The sequence below is a fragment of the Pseudopodoces humilis genome, chromosome 2 (genome assembly GCF_049639895.1).
Source record: "Pseudopodoces humilis isolate 2021_Gansu_Grassland_sample_001 chromosome 2, ASM4963989v1, whole genome shotgun sequence".
Taxonomy (NCBI): Eukaryota; Metazoa; Chordata; class Aves; order Passeriformes; family Paridae; genus Pseudopodoces; species Pseudopodoces humilis.
In genome coordinates, this window is record NC_142201.1 from 86,587,878 (window position 1) to 86,610,969 (window position 23,092).

The 23,092-nt window shown below is 42.3% G+C and overlaps 1 protein-coding gene across 2 annotated transcripts; it reads left to right on the forward strand.

Moving 5' to 3' along the window:
* The first annotated feature begins 7,322 nt into the window (after positions 1-7,322).
* On the forward strand, positions 7,323-22,786 carry LOC102114691 (protein mono-ADP-ribosyltransferase PARP11). 2 transcript variants are annotated; one of them, XM_014259776.2, is made up of 8 exons: positions 7,323-7,381; positions 10,843-10,971; positions 11,070-11,190; positions 12,473-12,548; positions 13,463-13,535; positions 13,623-13,753; positions 17,352-17,503; positions 17,908-22,786. In XM_014259776.2, exons 2-8 carry the CDS (start codon positions 10,846-10,848, stop codon positions 18,219-18,221), a joined length of 993 nt encoding a protein of 330 aa, XP_014115251.1. In that variant the 5' UTR covers positions 7,323-7,381; positions 10,843-10,845; the 3' UTR covers positions 18,222-22,786. The 2 variants fall into 2 exon arrangements, with proteins under 2 accessions (XP_014115251.1, XP_005531087.2); XM_005531030.3 differs by lacking the exon at positions 7,323-7,381 and adding an exon at positions 7,477-7,697.
* Positions 22,787-23,092: the final 306 nt, after the last annotated feature.

The window sequence follows — 23,092 nt, forward strand, 5'->3', positions numbered from 1 at the left end:
TTCCTTCCTTCCTTCTGCCACTTCCTTCCTTCCTTCCTTCTGCCACTTCCTTCCTTCCTTCCTTCTGCCACTTCCTTCCTTCCTTCCGCCACTTCCTTCCGCCACTTCCTTCTGCCACTTCCTTCCGCCACTTCCTTCCGCCACTTCCTTCCGCCACTTCCTTCCTTCCGCCACTTCCTTCCGCCACTTCCTTCCGCCACTTCCTTCCTTCCTTCCGCCACTTCCTTCCTTCCTTCCGCCACTTCCTTCCTTCCTTCCTTCCGCCACTTCCTTCCGCCACTTCCTTCCTTCCTTCCTTCCTTCCTTCCTTCCTTCCTTCCTTCCTTCCTTCCTTCCTTCCTTCCTTCCTTCCTTCCTTCCTTCCTTCCTTCCTTCCTTCCTTCCTTCCTTCCTTCCTTCCTTCCTTCCTTCCTTCCTTCCTTCCTTCCTTCCGCCACTTCCTTCCGCCACTTCCTTCCGCCACTTCCTTCCGCCACTTCCTTCCGCCACTTCCTTCCGCCACTTCCTTCCTTCCTTCCGCCACTTCCTTCCTTCCTTCCGCCACTTCCTTCCTTCCTTCCGCCACTTCCTTCCTTCCGCCACTTCCTTCCTTCCTTCCTTCCTTCCTTCCTTCCTTCCTTCCTTCCTTCCTTCCTTCCTTCCTTCCTTCCTTCCTTCCTTCCTTCCTTCCTTCCTTCCTTCCTTCCTTCCTTCCTTCCTTCCTTCCTTCCTTCCTTCCTTCCTTCCTTCCTTCCTTCCTTCCGCCACTTCCTTCCGCCACTTCCTTCCGCCACTTCCTTCCTTCCGCCACTTCCGCCACTTCCGCCACTTCCGCCACTTCCGCCACTTCCGCCACTTCCGCCACTTCCGCCACTTCCGCCACTTCCTTCCTTCCGCCACTTCCTTCCTTCCGCCACTTCCTTCCTTCCTTCCTTCCGCCACTTCCTTCCTTCCTTCCTTCCTTCCTTCCTTCCTTCCTTCCTTCCTTCCTTCCTTCCTTCCTTCCTTCCTTCCTTCCTTCCTTCCTTCCTTCCTTCCTTCCTTCCTTCCTTCCTTCCTTCCTTCCTTCCTTCCTTCCTTCCTTCCTTCCTTCCTTCCTTCCTTCCTTCCTTCCTTCCTTCCTTCCTTCCTTCCTTCCTTCCTTCCTTCCGCCACTTCCTTCCGCCACTTCCTTCCGCCACTTCCTTCCGCCACTTCCTTCCGCCACTTCCTTCCGCCACTTCCTTCCTTCCGCCACTTCCTTCCGCCACTTCCTTCCTTCCGACACTTCCGCCACTTCCGCCACTTCTGCCACTTCCGCCACTTCCGCCACTTCCTTCCACCACTTCCTTCCGCCACTTCCTCCCTTCCTTCCTCCCTCCCTCCCTCCCCTCCCCTCCCCTCCCCTGTAATTTTCTCCTCATTTGTTGCTCTGGAGATGACGAATGGATGACACTTAGGAGGCACAATACCTAGCTGGACATCTTGGAATTCCATTGAAATGGTCCTGGGGGAGGAGGGGAGAAGGGGTGCAGTTGCAGAAGAAGGGGCACTGGTGGTTGGGGTTGATCTCTCTGGCTGGGGGGTTTCTCTTGGAAATACAGAGATACTGTGAGGGGCCGGGGGTTCACTGAGACTTGGCTGGGGGGTCAGGGGCTGGACTCAGCCCTTCTGCTCTCAGCGATTGGAGGGGAGAGTGGTGTGGGCAGTGGGCGCCTGTGTTTCCCCAGCCGGGGCTGCACCGTGGTTTGCTACAGACCAGGTTCCACCTGGAGTGAGAGACCGGCTGCTCCCTGTCAGTTTTGCAAGTGGAGCCATCTCCCCTCTGCCGGCTGTGACCAGAACTGCAGCGAGAGGGGAGCGCCTGCAGCCTGCAGGGACTGGGGTCCTCCTTTGGTGCTTGTGCTGCCCTTGTGGGTGATGGTTTGCCTTGTTATAGATATTCGAATAAAGAACTGTTACTCCTTTTCCTTTATCTCTGCCTGAAAGCCCTGCTATTTAAAAGCTTCAATAATTTGGAGGGAAGAGGAGGTTATATTTTCCGTTCCAAGAAGCTTCCTGCTTTCCTGGGCAGACACCTGTCTCTTAAACCAGGACATGAGGGTGATGAGTGAAGTTCAGTCATTAGAACAACACAGAGTTGTTGACCCAGCAGTGCAGGGTCAGTGAGAACCAGCCCCATGCAGCTATTCATGTGTCCTACCTGAGAAAGTGTGCTGGTGCTGGCAGACTCACTGGTTTTGAAGTTATCTCATTCTCTGCTTGTTTGACTCAGGTAAACAGGCATTATGCAATGCTGCAGTTAGCAATGTTGTGTCAGCCTGGAAAAGGCAGGAGTCAAAAAGTAGTGCAGGTCTTAAAGTCCTCTTCCTTGTGGGCCTTCTATGTTCATCTCCAGAGAGAAACAAACTAAAAGCTCTCTGCTTTCTGCAGCTGCTACAAGTGCATATATTTGTATTTCAGTTCTCTTAATGTCAGCTGAAGATCTGGAAACTTCCGAGACTCCTCCACCCTGCAGAAAAAAAACTTCCAAAAAAACCAACAACAACCCCCCCTCCCCCCCAATCCCAAACAAATAATCCAGAGATGGTGGAGCTCAGTCTACCCATAAAAGGAGACAAAAAGGCAACTGGCAATTTTAAGCAACCAAGTAATGGTGAAGTATTGGACATGAGAGTGAGACAACCAGGGGAAAAAAGAACATCTAGGAATGTGAAAGAAAAGTGAAAGGAGACAAGGAAGTTTCTTAGGTATGGGTTTTATTCTCCATTAATAAGGGGTAGAACATGTACTGCTTGGGACAATGGCTTTCAGTCAGTATCACCAAACCAAACCAAACCAAACCACAACAACAAAAAAATCAAAACTGGAGATGTTCCCAGACTTTTTCCATCTCCCACAGAGTACAGAAGTGGTATAGCTGGAAGAAACAGAAGAAACAGGGCTAGAAAAGGATCTTCTAGTAAACACAAGGATGCAGGAGATTCAGGTTAAGAAAAATCACCTGACACATCTAACAGCTCCTTGAACAACAAATCAAGAGGATGTAGACTTTCAAGGAAAAAATGTAAAATAATATTCTTCTACAGTTTCCTGAACATCTTAAGACCAATGCCATATTTGAGGTGGACAGCCATGGCCTCCAGATGCAGTGCTCTGTAATAAGCAGAGTATTTCCTCAATCTCTTCTCTTGCCTCTGGGCAAGAGACAGGTGTCACATGCATCCTACAATTTCCTTTATGCTCCAATACACATGCCCATCATAAAATCTTGACATTTTCTGAAAAGTTGCAAAAGAGTTTCAGTGTTTTCTTTTCATGGCACAGTCGTACTGTTATGTGGGGTCTTGGGGGAGGGCATGGAGTGGTTATATTTTATTCCTTCTTTGGTTGTTCTGTTTGGTTTCTGCTTATTTTCAGTTAATGCTGGCAGAATTATATGTCATTATCATTTACATTATCATTCAGTTGCATATATGTATCATTACACTGATTATTAAAAATTAATCTACTATGAAATGGCAAATAGCAAAGAATCAGCCACTTTCCCCTCTTGGAGAATGTATAATGGTGGTTTATGTTCCTTGTCTTTTCTTCATTGATACACTCAAGGGCAGAGAGCAGCTCTTCAGCGGGACACAGACAAGCTGGAGGAGTGGGATCAGAGGCACCATATGAAACTGAAAATGGACTAAAGCAAAATTCTGCACCTGGGAAGAGATAACCCCTGGCAACAATATTGGTTAGGAAATGGTGAGCAGCTACTCTGAAAAGGCAACGTGGTCCTGGTAGATGGAAAGCTGGATGTGATCCCACAGTGTGCCCTGGAGGCAGTGGGGGAAAACTACACCCTTGGCTATAAAACAGCAGAACCATATTCAGGATCTCAAAAGAAAGGAGTACTAGGATTTTTCAACCCCATCTAAAATACTGCATCCAGTTTGAGGCTCATCAATATATGAAAGGCTGATAAAATTGATCAATTGAAACAATTTCAGCAGAGGAGCACCAAGACGGTCAGGAGGCCAGAGCACTTGTACTGTGAGGAGAAACTGATGGACTGGGACTTGGTTAGCCTGGAGAAGTCTTGGGTGGGAACAATTTATTGCAACCATCTAGCAGGAGATTCCTTCTGCAGAGGTTAAGAAGAGCAGGCCAGGCTCCTCACAGTAGTGCATGGTGGTAGGAGAAAAGGCAGAAAGCTTAATCGGTAATGAGAGGATATAGGGAGAATTTTTTCATGCTGATGAGAGTCAAGTATAAAGCACTGGAAGAGGTTGGCTAGAGAGGTAGTGCAGCCTGTATCCTTGTAGGTTTCAGGACCTGTCTGGATAGAATCCTGAACAAAATTACCTGATAGTTGACCCTGATGCAAGCAGGAGGTTGTGCTAAGTCATATAACTGTAGAATGGTTTGGGTTGGAAGAGACCCTAAAGATCATCCAGTTCCCATCCAACCCCCCTGCCATGGGGAGGGACATATTCTACTGGATCAAGTTGCTCAGAGCCCCACACAACCTGTCCATGAACACTTCCAATGATACAAGGTCACAATGAAGTCTCCCTGGAATCACCTCTTCTCCCGGCTAACAGCCCCAACCTTCTCAGTTTGTCTGTGGAAAAGAGGTGCTCCAGCCCTCTGAACACCTTTGTGAACCCCCCCAAAGATGACCAAGGTGCATTCCAACTTGAATCCTGTTTTAATCCCCTGATACAATTAAAGAAGCACTGTCTTAGGGTAATTGACTGCAATTTCCCTCTGCTTCAGGTGGCTTTCACCAGCTTGGAGACAGTGCCTGTTATCTTCCTACCCAAGGAAAGGCACTTGGAAGTGCCAGGAAGACTGAGGGAGCTCACCTCACAGGGTTTCACTGAAAGGAAAGAGTCAATGCCCACAAGTTGCAACACAAGAAATTCTGGAATGGACAGAAGGACAAAAGCTTCTTGCCCTTGAAAACAGTTCAGCATACATGCCTGTAGAGAAAAAAAAAAAAGCTTGAATGAGGAACTGAACAACCTAATCTAGATTTTAAGTAAGGCCTGCTTTGGTAAGGAGACTGGATTAAAGAACTGCATCAGTCCTTTCAAACCTAAATTCTTCCATGATCCATGATTTATGTACCAGGCAGTACCAGGGAGTTTTCTCTTTCACTTCCATTTGACCATTCCCTGCAATAATGGGTTTGTAACTCAAGTCATGTGGCCAAACCTCTCCACTTTCTGCCTTTTTGTTGCTTGAGGCTGATGAGAATCAATGAATGCAATTATGTCTTTTTCAGCTAGGCTGTTAGTCTGCACACAGTACATCACATATCCACAGAAATCTTTGGGTTTGGAAGGTTTTTATGCTGTTGCCATAAGGAGTCTGGCATTAGCATGTAGCTTCCTAGGAATACAGTCTCATACCAGGCTGGGTTTTCCCTGCAATGAAGATATTCTTATACTGAGAGAGATTTACACTCCATTATTATCTGTCTAAACATACAAGGAAAGGGAAGAAACACACAACAAAAATCTCAATTCTATCTCACTTCAAGGCATAGCAGCAGAAACTTCTTTAAAACTTTTGGCTGCTAGAAAGCATTGTGCTACTGTAACTTCAAATGCACAAATTCTGCAAAAAGCCTGACTCTTATTTTAAAAATATACAACAGACAGCAATAGCAATAGAAATAGAGGCCCACATTAGACTTAAAGCATTGTCAGCATCTTCTCAATCAAAAAAAAAGATGTTCAACAGACATTCAGCAGCTAAGGTGGTACCAGACTCCTTCCTTGCTTCAAGCCTGTGTATAGATCCATAAAGCAAGGCAGGATATGTCCCAACAAACTTCATGTGCTTTCCAACAATGTCGGTACAAATAACACACTTAAAAAAAGATGGCTCTACTTCCAGAAAGCTCCTTTATTCCAGAAACATTATATTCATGCCAGTGAAATACCTCCAGTGATTCACCATGGGCTGCTTGACTCTTTAACTCAAATAAATGACCTTTTCTAACTCTGTATTCAGAGGCAAGGTCAGCACAGCCAGAATCTGGATAAACATCCTGTTTGACACTCCCTGAGAATTGGAGAAATTAATTATTTTCACTACACCTGTGTTGTTCTTGGCATGCTGCTCACTGAAAATCCTTCACTGCAGGATGTGCTGCAATGACTGCACACATGTATGAAGACTGCCTGTGTTTTGGAGGTTCCCAGGCCACTGGCTGACTGCAGAGTGCTGTAGCTGGTGTCACTGCCAGCTTCTCCACCCAGCAGCTCTCCTCCTAGACAGTCTGCCCCAAAGGGCTGGGGTGATCTACGCTAAGCACCGTGGCTTCTCTTACTAACTGGTCCTAGAGCTGCTGCTGCTGCTGCTTCCAGACCTCATTGTGGCATAAAGCTGTTCCGGGGCCCCAAGCACCTGCAGCAGCCTCTTATTGCTGCCCTCTTTGCTCTGTGACCTTCGCTGTGCACGGTGTGATGGTCACATCTGCTGCCGTGCCTGGCACTAGCCTGGTGTCATGGCTCTGGTGCCACAGGGGCCTGGTACCGGTACTGGCACTGGAACTAGGGCTGGGACTGTTACTGTTACTGGCACTGGCACCGGCACTGGAACTGCAACTGTGACTGATGCTGATCCTGGGACTGGACCTGGGCCTGGTACTCACACAGCTACAGGGGCAGGTACCTCAACACCTTTTGGTACCAGAACAGGGACTGGGATTGATACCAGTACTAGGACTGGTAGTGAGACTGCAACAGGGATTGCAGGTGGTACTGGTGCTTGGACTGGGACTGGAATTGGGTCTGGTACTGGATTTAGTACTGGTACAGGTACTTGGACTGGTTTTGGAATTGGGACTGATGCCAGAATTGGGACTGGGCCTGGTAAAGGTACTGGCACTGGCACTGAACTGGTATTGATGCTGGCACTGGGCCTTTGGGTATTTGGACTGGTACAGGTACTTGAACTGGTTTTGGAACTGGGACTGGTGCTGGAACAGGGACTGGTGCTTGGATTGGAACTGGTGCTGCTCCTAGCACAGACAGTGTATTGATACTGGAACCAGGCCTGGCACTGGTAGTGGAACAGGTGCTTGGCCTGTCTTTGGCACTGGGACTGGTACTGGAAGTGATGCCGGTGCTAGGACTGTGCCGGTTCGGGGGCTGACACTGCGGTGCCGGTACCAGGGCTGGTTGCCGGTACCAGGGCCCGGACCCGGCCCCGAGCCCTCTGCGCATTACGACAGCGGCTCCAAACCCCCCGCCCCCTTCATTTGCATACCCGCCCCCGGCGGGCCAATGGGGCGCGGCCACCGCGGCGCCGGCCCCGCCCTCCGCGGCCGCCGGTAACGGAAGCGCCGGGAGCGGAGCGGGCCCCGCGCGCCCGGCCCGCGCGGCCTGCGGGAGCGCGCCCGGCGCGCGCGGCCCCTGCGGTGAGTGCGGGCGGGGCGGAACGGCCGCCGCCGCCGCCCCTCCCCCCGCGCCGTGCCGCGCCCCGAACCCCGAGCACCGAGCCCTGAGCCCCTCCGGCCGTGCCGCACAGCGCAGCGCCCTGCTGCCGGGTCGGGCACGGGGGTGGGAGGCGTCGGCCGCTGCGTGTGGGCGAGCGGCCTGCGCGCCCGATGGAGGGGTAGTGCTTCTGTGCTCGGCTCGCTCGCCGGGCCGTGCCCCTGAGCGCCAATGGATTCGGCTCTGGAGGGTGCGGTTCCGGGTGTGATTGCGACGGCTGCCCCCGGCAGCACGGAGAGGGTGCGTGGGGGCGCAGGTGGGAAGGGCATTGTCATTCCACCGTGTGTCCCGTACTGGGGCTAATGCTGGTCCTTCTCCTCGCCCCCCCTTCCAAGCCGTGCGCGCTCGCCTCAGGCAAGTCTCCTAATCAGGTGTCGTGATCTCTAAGGAAGAGCCGGAGGTTCCCTGCCCGTGTTCCCAGCAGGATACTGTACCAAGGCGGTGTTTGCAGGAAGAAGAGCCTTTGGCAATAAAGCACGTTGTGCCAAGTGAAGCAGGGATCACTGAGTAGTCCGTTGGGATGGGGCTGTGGTTGTTATCATCCGGGTGGTGAGGCACTGGCACAGGCTGCCCAGAGAAGCTGTGGGTGCCCCATCCCTGGGAGTGTTCAAGGCCAGGTTGGATGGGATTTGGAGCAACCTAGTCCGGTGGAAGGTGTCCCTGCCCATGGCAGGGGATTGAAACCAGATGGTCTTAAAGTTCTCTTCTAACCCAAAGCATTCTGTGAGTCTACACACTGGAAGGCATTTATATCAGTCCAACATAAAGTACTTCTGGAAAAAAGAGGAAGTGCATTGCCAGTAATAGTAAAGCTGTTCAGTCACAGCACACAACAAGTACTGTTCTTGTTTAAGAAGATGTTTTTCCCTAAGAAATTTGTTTAATTTGAGCTGTTCTGTTAGCTTCTGGGCCAGTAGAAACAGTGCTATTGATGGGAGCTGAGACCCTTCTCAAAATGCTTCCTGATGCTTATAAATGGTGTGCATTTGATTTTGAATTAATCAGTAATTACTTCAAACATTTTGGATTTATGTCATCTTTGAGAACTGTTCTCTTGCTTGTATGGCTTTACATATTCATGCCTTCAGGTTTTTCCTGCATTCTTCTGAAGTATCCTGGAATCTACCTGCTTACCCTAGACTTTGCAAAGAGGGTAATATATGTGGATTGAATGTAAGATTTCTGAAAACCATGGGAGTAACTCTTTCTTTAGTAAATGGCTTATTCTGGAGGCTGAGATGCCCCTCTTACGAGGACATAAGTGCGTTATCAGGAACAGATGATCATGCCTTCTCTGCTTGTGAAGGCATGTCCTCTTGTTCAAAGGGCATCATTGATTTGATTGATCAGAGTCAAGGCCCTGAACTAATGCTGGGAGGGAGCTGAGTTGGGACCATTTTAGTGGGAACATGAGGAAACAAAACATTACCAAGAAAAGCTTGAATTGCTTTCCTCAGCTTTAAAGAAGTGCAGACTACTTCTGCCTGCTCTTAGTAGGATAGAACATAGTCAAATTCCAAGAGGAAGAATCAAATTGAAATATTTTCATCAAAAGATGTTGTCCAGTTGTGCTTGTAACACCAAGTGAACGTAGGCTCAGTGGCTGTGTTGCTGTGAGTAATAGAAGAGATGTTGATAGATGTTCTCTGAAGCAGAGAATGGTTTTCTTACCTCTTTCAAAATACTTTTTCTGTGCAGCTGATTAACCTTTTGTGTAGTGCTGCTTGAGCTTGAGGCAGCAACCCATACATGTAGCTTTGGCTAGGCTTCCATTTTCACTGAAGTAGGTTTGGCCTCAGATTCTGCAATTTGGTGATTTTTTTGAGGTCCGCTTGCGATTCCCCTGATCTCTAAGTGTCTACATTTTTGTAACCCTTTGGAGCTTTTGATAAGTAGTGTACAACCTCTAGCTATTATCACAAAGAGATTTCTCAGATTTTTTTTTTTTTCCAAACAACTACATAAATACAACTAGCTTGGGAAAAATGGGGGGTGAAGGGTGGTGCTAGAAGTGCCTCCTGCTCTGAACTGCTGCCCCAGTAGCACCGGCTAGAACAAGGATGCCTACTTTTAGTCTCCAGTATTTGTCTTCTTTTAGGTCTCTATTTTTTCTGGGTTGAAGTGACCAGGAAACAACTGAAGCATCCAGGATACTAACTGCACATTGTTTGATTTGTGCTGAAGGTGGTGTTTCACTTCTTGGAAGAAAAAGTGAACTTGAGGACATATTTGGGAAGACTGCCCAAGTGTTTTTCTTAAAGTGGATGAATTGCTGACCTTTTCTGGGAGTGGGGCAAGTTTTTTCTCTGAAAGATTCCCTGAAACTTACTTAGAATTTTGCTTGGGGAGGTTGTTGCAGGATGTTGACATATTAGGAAATACATGCAAATAGAGTTTAGCACTTGCAGAGTTTTCAGAATTTTATTGACAAACAAAGAATGAGCTGAATTCTGGCAGGGACTATTCTTCTAAAGGTATTCTGGCATAGCTCTTGGTAGGCTTAAACTTGTCTAGCTGCTTTTTGAACTTCCAAAGATTTGCAGCATCCACACCATACCATGAAAAGAAATCCCATAGGTTGCCATCTGGTTCATGAACTTCTTCTTTCACTTACTTTGTGACATGTGCAACGTTTGATAGGTGTCTCCTCTATGTCAGAAGAAAATGTGATTTTTCCCTATTTGGTTTTGTCATGATTTCGTAGACCTCTGTATCCTTTCCTCAGTTCTTTTTTTCCATCCTTCAGAACCCTATGGTAGTCATTGCTTGTGTGGGAGCCACTCTTGCTTTTGGTGTGAACCTTCTCTGTAAATACAAGTACAGAGTACCAGGAATTTTACTGTGTCATTTTTAAGTGGGTGCATTAGGGGGAAAATTCTTCTTAATGTAGTGTAAATGAATAATCTGCTGTGGTCTTGCACAGTTAAATAATTGTATTATTTGTCTTAGTTTTAAGTTTTTTTCTTACAACTTTTGATTTCCAGTCTGATTTGTTGAGGTGAGTACTTAGTAGATGTTTCCATCAAGCTGTTGGATGTAACCCAAACACCTCATTCTTGAGAAGTGTGAATGAAGAGCCTGTTGTATATTTCTGAGTGGTCTTAATCCAATAACCATCAATATGAAATTTAGCACCTCTCTGATCACATAAAGCCTATAATGTCACACTTTACAGACAATTAACAGAATTCTGAGTGTTTAACTAAGTTAAAGGATACTACTGGATAAGTAGCAAATTGAGGATTTTTATTTGGAAAAGAAAGAACAGATCTTTCCTCAGCATGATAGGATTTTTTTTTTGGTAGTTATTGCAAATGCACTTTATTTTGCTTTTTTTATAAATTTATCTAAACTGTTTTTGTGTGTATGTGTGTGAATGTTTCAGGAAATGCTTCAAGGACCATCAGAAGATGTGTTTGCAAAGATGGAAAGTCCAGTTGAAGACATGGATACCTCCGATACCCAGTGGGGCTGGTTTTATTTGGCTGAGTGTGGTAAATGGCATATGTTTCAGGTAAATACCTATGAAGTTATATTTACTCTGATGGATTCCATACATTGAATTACCTATGGCTGAGTGTGTCTTAATGTTCTTTTTATTTTATTTTGAAGACTGACTCAAACAGTCACTGCTCTATTAGCAGTGAAGATATTGAAAGGAGTTTCCGAACAAATCCTCATGGATCTCTGTCTTTTACCACTGCAAAGTTTAACTACACACTGGACTTTTCAGGTATGTGTCTGTCCAAAGAGTAAATGTAAACCACAGAAGGTCTCAGATACACCAGCACATTTGTTCATTCAGGAGGTTATTGTCCTCATATCTGGTGCAAAAACATGATTTCAAATGTCTTCTTTACTGGAAAGCACATAGGAGTTTTTAGAAGCAGCTGCCCTGTTTTGTACACAGAATTTTTTGTGTAGTTTACAGAAATAGCTAGGAATAGCATGTTTTGTTTAATAGCACTTCATTGTGTTCCTACTGCTTGCTTCAGCTGTAGGTGGCTTGTAGGATACGTCTCTTAAACTGGGAAGGTTGAACCTTTTTTCTTAAGTGTGCAACTTCCTGTAAGCTTGGAAAACCTCTTCCATTCAGTCTGTGTAAGAAACAGTGCTGTAAAGGAGACTTCCTGCAAAATACTGGCATCAAAGTGATTTAATAATTCAGCAGGTAATTGAAGCCAGTTCTGTTCTCAGAATAACAAGGAGATAGGCAAAAAGATTTACTAGGAAATTCTAAAGATCTCACTTATGCTGTTTGTGTAAAATACAGAGTATTACAGGTTTCTAATGGATGTAAATAATTATCATTATAATATCTTCTTTGTTCAAAGATGTGTTCTAGTAAATTTCTTTTAAGTTTTTCTATTCATAGATGGTTTATTTTCTGATTAAATTACAAAATAGCTGTATGCTTAAATATAGGAAATTAAGGAAATAAATACATATTCTGATATATGTATTCAAATTTCAAATATTCCAAATACAGAAAGTGGGGACTGAGTAAAACAGCAATATCCTGGCAGTAAAGTGGTATCTAACAGTACAAGGAGTTTTATGCTTACTTGTGTTGAAATGTCTCTTTATAAAAAACTATGTTAAGAATAAAAACACTAAAAGCAACTCTTAAAGAACAATTTTTGTTCTCTTCATGTCATGAAGAGTTATGTTACTCTTCAGGTCATGATGTCTTACACTAAGGATAGTGTATTCTTTGTCATCCCATTCAAGTCACTGCAAATTTTGGCTGTGATTTAGTCAGGTTGAATGTTAGATGGATATTTAAAAAATAAATTATTTGTGTGCATAATATTTGGGCATTTTGCCAACTCCTATAAATGCCGATGCTTTTAGAAACATTTTTTGAAAATGCTGATTTGTTACTTGCTGAAATAGGAATTTCTGTCAAGTAATTTAGGGTGTAGTAACGTTCTTTTAAAAGATGACACTTAAATGTTTCATATGCTGCAGATGAATTCCCAAAAATTTCATACTAATTCTTGTTTTATGCTCAGTGATGAAACAAATCAACCTAACTACCCTTAAACAACGTCCAATAAAGCGAGCTCCCTTTGCAATCAATTCATTCAGGTAAGGAAATAAGAGAAAGACTCTGTATTTTTTTTATCCCTGATTCTTCTAAGTAAAATGAAACAAAAATGTTTTATCTTTATTGTTTTTGTTTATTTGCTTTTGGAATCACTTGCTCTGAATACCTGTTGAATCAGAATTGCTGTAGGGAAGCAGCACCAAAAAATGGAATCCATTGACTCTATAAATTATTTAGAAGTATTATTGTAATAGCAAAAAAAGATTGAGTTATATGTCATGCCTATATTTTACTCATTTACTCTAAAATGACTTGGAGTTGAATTGTGTTGTAACAATTATTTTATGAGTCTAATTGCTTTAGATTGTCAGTTTCTTGCCATTTGACCAGTCATTAAATGTAAAGCTCAGCTGATGTAAACCTGGAACTCACTAAACAATAAACTGAGCTATGCAGTGTTACTACCACAGATGAAACTGAGTACATGGGATATGTATTTTTTTTCCCCAAATAGTTTATAAGAAAAAATTCAGTTCTGAATTGTACTGTTGTTATACATTCAAAAAGAAATTTGTTATTTGACATAAGAAATATAATAGCAATCTGTTTACACTGTCAAGAAGACCTGTGTTTTTGAAGTGTCAATGCTTTTTCAGTAGATATTTGCTAAATAATGGCAATTTACTTTGTTTTTTCAATAATTGCATTCAATACTCTTATTTCCATGTGGTGACATTCTTTACTTTTAGAGACTTCTTTCTTTTAGTCCCAGTTTTAAGGCTTTATAACTTCTGTGTATGTAGTGCATGTGCTTAAAACACTCTTGTTTAGTAGCTCTGTATAAACTTCTTGGGGGTTGCTTTTTTTGCATACTGTGTTGTTTGGAGGAGTTTGACAGGAAAAAAATGCCTCGTGTCTTTGAAGTGATGTGTTTTTTTACCTTTTTTGTTTGAAGTTTCATCTGTGAAAATGAGGCTATCCCTATGCCTTCACACTGGGAGAATGTAAATACTGAGGAGCCATACCAGGTAAGAGTTGGTGTGCAACTTGGTCAAAAACATGTGACAATGAAATAATGCATTGAATTGAAATCGCACTAACCTTTTTTTTTCCAGCTTATTCCATTGCAAAAGAAAACAAATGAATATAATGAAGTTTCTAGTCTCTTTGGAAAAACAATGGATAGCCACCGAATTAAAAGAATTAAGAGAATACAAAATCTAGACTTGTGGGAGTTTTTTTGCAGGTGAGATTATTTCTAAAACCAACAGTTTTAGGATTGTTAATGGAAAAGTTTTAAGTCATGCATTAGAAATATGTTTAACTGTTTTTATTATAAATGGAATTTTTGTTACTTTTTAACTTTTAAAGATTTTCTTATTTGTCATTTCTCTTTATTCAAAATTTAATTTTCAAGCCTGTGTAGCTTCTACAGGTGCAGAAATGTAATACTTGTAGAAATGTATTAGATAAAGCTGTAGCAAAATAATGTATTTAAGATGTTCAGAATATCTGTGTGGTTGATGCCCATGATCCTTACAGTGAAGTAAGAAGAACAAAAATTAGCTTTTTGTAAAATGATTCCTTGAGAGGCTTGTGTATTATTTTAATTTTTACTGAACAAAGCAAATTAATATTTCAGTCTTGTTGAATTTCTCAATTTTGTGCAGCATAGGACAGAATTAAGTGTCTAATTAACACATATTCATGCAATTTATTTTAAGTTTAATGCGCTACAAAACGTTGTTCCGAGTTCTTGGCTTTTCCCTCTTTGTATTGTGCTGGCCTGGAAGAAGTAGGAAGTGCTCAGTTTGGCGTCCACTTATTCTTTTCTTAAGCAATTGTACTTGACAAAAAATTATGTGTATCTTGTAGGAAGGAGTACATATCAGAAGGTTTAAGATATTTTGCACTAATAAAATAATCTTGACTAAGTTAAAGAGTGAGGAAATAACTAACCAGATATATACTAAAATCTTGCATAAGTTACATGATTTTTAAAAAAATATGTAATTCGTTGTTAATTTAAAGCTATATCATTAACATGTGTGAGGAAGTGAAATTCCTTACGTATGTTAATGGTTAAGAGAGTTATCCTACTTTTAGTTAGGTTTCCTTTCTCTCTTGGTGGAGTGAGGAAGTGGGTCAGCAGAACTGCTTCCTTGGACTTCCAGAGGTCAGACTTTGGGTTGTTCAGGAGACTGACAGAGTCCCTTGTGAGGCAGTCCTGAAGGGCAAAGGAGTCCAGGAAGGCTGAACACTCTGCAAGAGGGAAATCGTAAAGGCTCTGGAGCAGGCTATCACCATGTGCTGAAAGACAGGTAGTAGAGGAATAAGATCATCCTGGCTGAACACAGAACTTTGGCTGGAATTCAGACAAAAAAGAGAGTTTATGACCTTGGGAAGAAGGGGCAGGCAACTCAGGAGGAGTAAAAGATGTTTTGCAGGAAGAAAATTAGAAGGACCAAAGCCCAACTAGAACTTAATTTGGCCACTGCTGTAAAAGACAATGAAAATACATGTAAAGTAAATCATCAACAAAAGGTAGGCTGTAGATAATCTCTGTCCCTTACTGGATGTGGGGGAAACATAGTGTCAAAGGATGAGGAAAGGACTGAGGCATTAAAGGCATTAAAGACAGTTGTTATCTGGGCACTCCAGACCCTGAGCTGATAGGCAGAAGCGGGGAGCAAAATGCAGCCCTCATAATTCAGGAGAAAATGGAACCTGCTAGCCCACAGAGGTCTATGGGGATGGGTGGAATCCACTGGCGGGTATCAAGGGAGATGGAGATGGGGAGGTGCTCACTGAGCCACTTTCAACCATTTACCAGCAGTCCTGGCTCACTGGGGAGGTCCCAGTTGGCTTCGGTGAGCAAATGTGATTCCCATGCACAAACAGGATTAGAAGGAAGATACAGAGAACTACAGACCTGTCAGGCTGAGCTCAGTGCCAGGGAAGGTCAAGGAGCAGCTCATTCTGAGTGCCATCACATGTGCAGGGCTACCAGGGGTCAGGCCCAGCCAGCATAAGTTTAGGGAAGGCAGGTTCTGCTTGATGACCCACCTCAGCTCCTTCTGTGATCCACTAAGTGGATGAGGGAAAGGCTGCAGTTATTTCTTACCTGGACTTCAGTAGAGCCTTTGACACTTGTTTTCCCACAGCATTCTCCTGGAGAGCCTGGCTGCTCGTGGCTAGGGGAGGTGCACTCCTTGCTGGTAAAAAACTGTCTGGATAGCCAGGCCCAGGGACAGGTGGTGAATGGAGTTACACCCAGCTGGTCACTAGTGGGGTCCCCCAGGGCTCAGTGTTGGGGCTCCTGCTTAATTATCAATGACCTGAGGGGATCAAGGGCACCCTCAGTCAGTTTGCAGGAGACACCAAGCTGGGTAGGAGTGTTAATCTGCTGAGGGCAGGAAGGCTCTGCAGAGAGATCTGGACAGGCGCTGGATCCATAGGTCAAGGCCAGTGGTGTGAGGTTCAATAAGGTAAAATGCCAGGTCCTGCCCTTGGGTCACAGACAGTGCCATAAGCACTCACTGGTGAAGAAGTTATTGCCTGGTAGTATACTACAAAGAAATAGCTATTCCAGCATTTCAGATTCACTTATTTTGGTGTCCCAGGGAGGAAGGTTGAAAAGGGGATGATATTTAGTCTAGCATTTCAGTTTGGAGTTGTCGAGTACAAATAAAAAAAGGTGTTGGTCAGTGAGATTGCTGACCAGTTTTAGAAAAAGCTTAGGTGCTTACATAGGTACAAAGAACATGTCTCTGGGTATTTAGTTTTACTGTAGTTTTTGCCTTTTATTGAGTGAATTGGCTGGATGAGATTTTTCACAGTGCTGGATCAACTTAATTTTGTTGAACTGGATTATCTTGTCACTGCTTGTGGAAGGTGCTAAGAAGGTGCTTTTTAAAACAGTTGGACTCCTCAATTTCTGTTCTAAATTACCAAAGTGTCTTGTTGTGGCATCTCTGCATTCTGCACAACCAGCTTGCCAGTGCGCCCAGTATATTCTACTGCTTAGGAGGAACAATTGCTACTTAAACTTTTATGGTTTTGTAAAAGTGTTTTGTTTAATTGGTAAGGGATTACATTTGATCATTGCTTGAATGATTATTTGCATCACTGTAGTGGTCAGAATACATTTGCCTTTTACAGTAGTTCCTATGTTAATGACAATTCTAAATTGGCTTTATGAAATGAACTGGTCAGAGATAGTAAAGGACTGTTACAGAACATCTTTTGACAATTGATTATTCAGTTTTTCTATAAATTTGTTCCATTCCCCTGTTTCAAGAGAAGTTACTTGAGGCTACATTTATATATATTGTCAGAGATCAACAGCCAACAACAGAGGGCTGCTGGTTGAAGAAATTTCAGATGTTCAGCATAACTAGCCCTTAGATCAGTTTTTGCTGGTTTGCCTAGGTAATAGTGCTTTATAATCTACCAACTTTGTTATCCCTTCCACCATGACATTAAAGTAGGTGGAAGAAACAAAATGTGCAAAATTACCTTTCTTTTAAAGATGTATCTGCAGAAAATGACCACACTGAAACTAATAATACATGAACAATGTTGATAAAACTGATGTAGGAAGACCTTTTTTCCAAATCTTAGACTGTGTCAGGAAATAATCCTACAGCATTCAGCAATGTGTGATTTCTAAATATGTACCTTAAGAATTCTGACCTGTTTAAAAACTAGATTAATCCAATTGTAAAGTGGAATGTGTTAGGTCTGTACCCTGAGCAGTGTTTTCACAGTAGTAATTTAGCATGTTTTTACAACTAGTTATTTTTTATGTGCTTATTTATGTATTTATTGTGTGTTTTCTGTAGGAAGAAAGCTCAGCTGAAGAAGAAAAGAGGTGTCCCAACAATTAATGAGCAGATGCTGTTTCATGGCACCAGTAATGAATTTGTAGAAGCAATATGTATTCATAACTTTGACTGGAGAATAAATGGGATGCATGCTGCTGTGTATGGAAAAGGTAAGTATTGCTGTCACATACAACAGTGGTAGTGTTAGCAGCTCAACATTGTGCTCCTTGTAGTGTGCACTTTGTGATGCATGCCTTGTGTTTACCCAAGAGCTGTTTAATACACCTCTGCTTTTATGGCAAGTGTAATTAAGGATGCGGTAAGCAATGTCACAACTGCCTGGTAGGGCCAGGGAGCATGGGGAAGGGATGCCCAGCAAAGCAGTCTTGATCATGAGACAATCTCCCTGGTAAAATGTTCACACTAAAAATATTTGATCATATTGTCATAACAATTAACAACAACAGAAGAATTGCTGATGAGCACAGAGTGACATTTTTCATCATCTTGATAGCTATGCCCTCTTAGCCATGGTAAGAACATCATCAAATTTTCTATGCTTTTTATTTGAAAGGGACCTATTTTGCAAGAGATGCATCGTATTCCAGCCATTTCTGCAAAGAGAGCATGAAGCACGGAGATACTTTCCAGATTCATGGTGTGAACCTGCAGCCTCATCTGCACAGACCAGATAAAGTCATGTTTCTTGCTCGTGTATTAACTGGTGACTATATCGGCGGTGATTCAAAATACATAAGGCCTCCTTCAAAAGATGGAAGCTTTGTGAACTTGTATGACAGCTGTGTGGATAATACCTGGAACCCAAAGATCTTTGTCATCTTCGATGCCAACCAAATCTACCCTGAGTACTTAATAGAATTTTGTTAAGTTTGAACTGAGTACTGTTTGTGGTTCTTTGATACTTTTGTTCCTTTTGTAAAGACAACAACATAGAAACACGATGCATGAAAGAGAGGTGAAAGAAAAGCTGGCATACACTTCTGGAGGAGGGAAGCTATTAAATAATTAAGAGAGACTCGTGAACTGTTTTTAAAAATCTGTAAACTTTACTAATGCATTTTTCAAATTTAGAGACTATTGCAAATCTGAAATTGCTTAGTGAGCCTTAAATACATTGAGCATTGGTAAGTTTTCAAAGGCAAGATATACGTTTTGATTTTCGAAAGTATATTAAAAGCTGTAGAAATATGCCTCTAATATAGTATGCATATGATGAAACTAATCTTTTATAAAGATTGCCTATAAAACATAAAGTAAGAACAACAACAGCAAAACCCCAGGGGACATGGCTATGTGTGTGTGTGTGTGTGTGTGTGTGTCTGTGTCTGTGTTCTGTAGTACATACTACTTTCTTTAGAGGTCTCTTAGTTTGGATTCTAAACCCAAAAAACCAAAAAGGATCTACAGCTCCTTCATCACTTTCCTCCAGATAAAGTTCAACAAGGCTGTCAGGTTTAACTTTATGTACATTTTACTGTAAGCTTCAATTATTTACTGGAAAAATAGCAAAGCCCTTGCAGTATGAGTTGACTGTTGGTTTTGATGGAAAGAAGGCCTATAAAGTTGTGATTAGTTGTTAGTTGTTTGGTATCTTTGGCTCACTGTTGGGATATCAGCAGTGCCATACACCTTTCTCAGTTCTTATCCAAGGGAATTTTTGCCATCTTGTTACAGTATCCATGTGCTGCTGTAATTCCTGTCTGGACAGAGTTTGAGACACACTCAGTGCTCATATACTTGGTGTTACTGAAGACAATGTTCAGATTAACTTAACTGGAAACAATACAGTCAATCAAACAAGGAAAATTTCAAAAGAGGCCATCCTTTGTTTTTTAAACACTATAATAGAAAACTTTCAGTAACAGTTGTGTAGACCAGATTTTCATAACAAGAATTTCATAGCAAGAGCAAAACAGACAATATTTGGGTAAAGAACAAACCTGAGTACCTAAACACATGAAGAGGCTGAGGAAGGGGCTGTTACAGTGGAGTGCACTGTTGTGTGAAACAATTTGCTATGGAATTGTGTCCCCAGTGTCATTTCTTAAAGGACCTAAGTAGCACTAATGAATAAAGTCAAAGATTAAACCTTTCCAGGCTTTTACTTTGGCTATGGCCAGTAACAAGTCCCTGTAGAATCAGTATATAATTATGGCAGATGTAGAATGATCTGTGTTGGTTTGTTAGAGAATTGTTAATCGACTTTTTGGAGTCGAAAAGACTGTGTTTGACATATATTGCATTTAAAGGCACTGCAGCTGCTGGCATGACCAGGTCTGCTCAAAGCCATACTAAACCGGTGGAACTGGAAGCAGAAGATGACAACATATCTGGCATCATAACTGAGGACACAAATATCTCTTCCTTCTCCTGAGTGCTGTTACCATTGTTTGTCTTTCACAAGTTGTGCATCTGTTTCTATTTGTAATTTCATGGCAGTTTTCCTGTCCCTAAACCATTTAGGGCTAAAATGCATTTTCCTTTATTTTAGGAAGTATAATTTCTGATCCCAGTTGGGAACTCTAGTTCTACTCTCATAGGTATGATTTGTGTTTGATTCACTACTACACTCACTCTGCAAAAGGCACTTTGTTCCCCACATTGTATGAAATAATAGCGAATAATGCAGGGAATTTGTGTATTACTGAATCCTTTTTATTCTTACACAGTATTCTACAGAGCATACATTTTGTGAAACTAGCAAATATATGTGCTGTTGTTCCTTTGGTTTTATCTTTTATTTCTACTGAAACTGATGTTTTTAGTTTAAAAAACCTGAAGTTTCTTTTTTAGCGCCTCATGGACACAAAAGTATCCCAGTCTTTACTGATCTCAGAGACTTTTCTGATTGTTTGTGTGGTGGTGTCTTGTTTGCTGCTTAATTTGAATTGAATGGCACAATCTTAATCTTACTGCACAATTGAAATTTACCTCTTCTTTGAATGTTCAATGTGTTCTGCTTTTTGTGTTGATGACTTTTGTTATTGAAGATGTCTGTAAAATAACTGTCCTTTCTCTGGCAAGGGGAGAGCAGTTATTATTGCAAGCAAAGTCCAGAACTGTATAAATAACCAATACAGGAAATGGACTTAATAAAAGGAGCAGTGAGAAAGAAAGGGAGGAAAATAATTTCTTGGCCTTTAGATTGTTAAAGAAAAGAGAAGGGATGTTTGTATGATTCTGGGGAAGGAAACCTGCTGTTTTCTGTTGCTGTTTCATGTAGTGAAACTTTGTTCTCCATTTTGGGTTTACACCTGTGCAAGAGAGCCTGTTATTCTCTTAGATGCCTTGATCTGAGGTAGAGCTTTCTTACTAAATTATACTTGTGGCAGAGTGTTTTCACATGAGTATAGCACTTCAGGATGAATAGAAACATAAGATCAGCTCATACCGGCCTCTTGGACCAGCTGTGTTTTTTACAGTTGGTGTGTACTCAGTTATTGCTGAATGGATCTCATTTCATCCAGAGCAGTTTGGAAGTGTCTGTCTGCATTCCAGTTCATTTACAGGGTCAGTTTGCATGAATTCTTGTTTTAAAGTTAGAGCCCAAAGCGAGAGAAAAAGGATACAGCTCTACTTTTTAATGGATGTCCAGTATAGTCTCATCCAAGCTATGTGTGAGATACATAATGTGCTGGCTGGAGTTGGTGACTTAAATTCAGGACTGCACTGGATGCCATTTCAGCTGGTGGCTTGAGGACAACTCTCACCCTTTTTGAACCTTTAGCAGCACAGAAGATCATAGCCGGAAGGCTCATGTGAGTCTGTGGAGTCTACATAGTTGAGATTACTTTCAGGAAGATGAGCACATGTCAGTCTTAAAATTCCTGTGACCTCAATGTCCATCAGTGCTTAACTATTTTCAGGCACTGTCCAAAACAGTAGACTCGCAAAACAGCACTGGCCTACTCCAGTATAGCCATCTACTCTTCACAAGTCACAAAAAATACCATGGAGACTGACAGATAGAATATTTTACCCCATTTTAAAGCCAACTGGCCTCTCTTACACCCCTCTCTCTTAAGCCCCTTTGTTCTCCTTGACTCTTCCTTCCCCTGTTTATCCCCCACCCCATGGCTGTGTACAGCACCATTGATTCCTGCACCTCTCCCAGTCCGATCCCCCAGTACCATTTCCAAAGTCCAGGATGAGATAAACTTTCACACATTCCTACATGCTTTTATTGGTTAATATGACTGACCAGGTTTGGTTCTCATCACTGCCTCCCTTACCATGTCAGCCAGGTTTATCCCCACACATTGTTCTTGGCTTCCTCCTTATAGTCCCTGTTGTGTCAGAAAAGGTAGTAGAAAGTGTCACTCTCCTTCCACATACTCCTACAGATAATTGTTCCACATGTCCAGCAATTTTAGAGCCATGCTTGTCCTAACTTGGGGATTTAGTTGGAGAGGTCACATTCATTCCTATGGTAATGAATAGACAAGAGACAGCCAAGGTGAACAACACCAAGACTGGAAAGTTGCATGTTTGAGTGGATTTTTTAATTGGAAGGGGCTCCCTTGAATGTACAGAAATAGGAGGGTATTTGGTGTATATTGCAATAAGCTAAAAACAACAAAAAAAACCCCTGCAGTGTGGTAGAGAGTTTAACTAAGGGGGAAGGACCTGACAGTAATCAGTTCAATATTTATGGAATACTATAAAATGAGTTTCTCTTCCTTGTGTGCTTTGAGCCGAGTTTGATACTGCTGTCATTTTAAGGGCTGCAAACCAGCTGGTTCTGGCTGTTTGTACACTTGCAGACATTTGAAGATTAATTTACTGCTACTACTTTTAGAGTCTTTTGCAAAAGACATTGCGAGTCCACTGCTAGAAACAAGTCTGAAGCTCTGCTCTTCTCAGCTATTGACTTTATTAACTAGAAATATCATTCATTTCTGTATTTGTATTTTGTCTACTGTCTTTGAGGTGTTTTTGTTTCAGTATTTTCCTTTCTAGAAAAACATTTTTGCAATTAGAGAAGGATGAAAGAAGAAGAGAGGATAAATGTATCAGCATTAGGAAGCTGCTGGGCCCATGTCGGGAGACTGCCCATCAGGAAGGCAGGTAGTGGAAATGACATTATGTTTCCAATCTGAAGCAAAGATCAGTTACATCCATTTCCTGTTTGTCTGCTGGCCAATAAATGCCCAATTTAATTTAAAAGGAATGAAATCATACTGGCACCAAAAGGAACAATCTCAAATGTTTCTTATGTTTACTCAGCTTCTTCACTGATACAGTTTTCTTCCCTTGGACTCTTAAAGCAATGTAATATATAGACCAATACAGGCAGTGAGTATCTGACTCAAGTCCAGGTTTCAGGAACAACATAAGGCTTTGGCCTGCTCACCTCCCTTTTCCTGTTCCAATGCTTTGCTTGCATTCATGTTCCCATAAAGTGAAACAGATGAATTATCTGGAGCATGGTTGAGAGCATAATTTGAAGTGGGAATATGCTAATGTAGTGTATTATATTATATGATGTGTTTGGTTACAGACCTGGAGGTGACCAAGTATCTCATATATGCAATCTTTTTTTTCTAGTCAATATCTGCCTTTGAGGTGATGAAACTTGTCCAAGAAAGTAATCCCAACTGAGAACAGTTGGTGCAAATAAGCCTCTCAAAGGATGATTGTATGTTGGATACACTGTGTTATTGTCTATGTATTAACTAGAGATTACTTTTAAAAGACTTATTTCTGTAAGGGGACTGGCTGACACAAATACTATCCAT

Excerpts from the sequence above, each read along its gene's own strand:
- LOC102114691 (XM_005531030.3), top strand. The coding sequence starts at position 7,629 with ATGGATTCGGCTCTGGAGGGTGCGGTTCCGGGTGTGATTGCGACGGCT. Across the intron at positions 7,698-10,842 it reads CCCCCGGCAGCACGGAGAGG|GAAATGCTTCAAGGACCATC; the intron begins GTGCGTGGGGGC and ends TGAATGTTTCAG. Across the intron at positions 17,504-17,907 it reads TGCTGCTGTGTATGGAAAAG|GGACCTATTTTGCAAGAGAT; the intron begins GTAAGTATTGCT and ends TTTATTTGAAAG.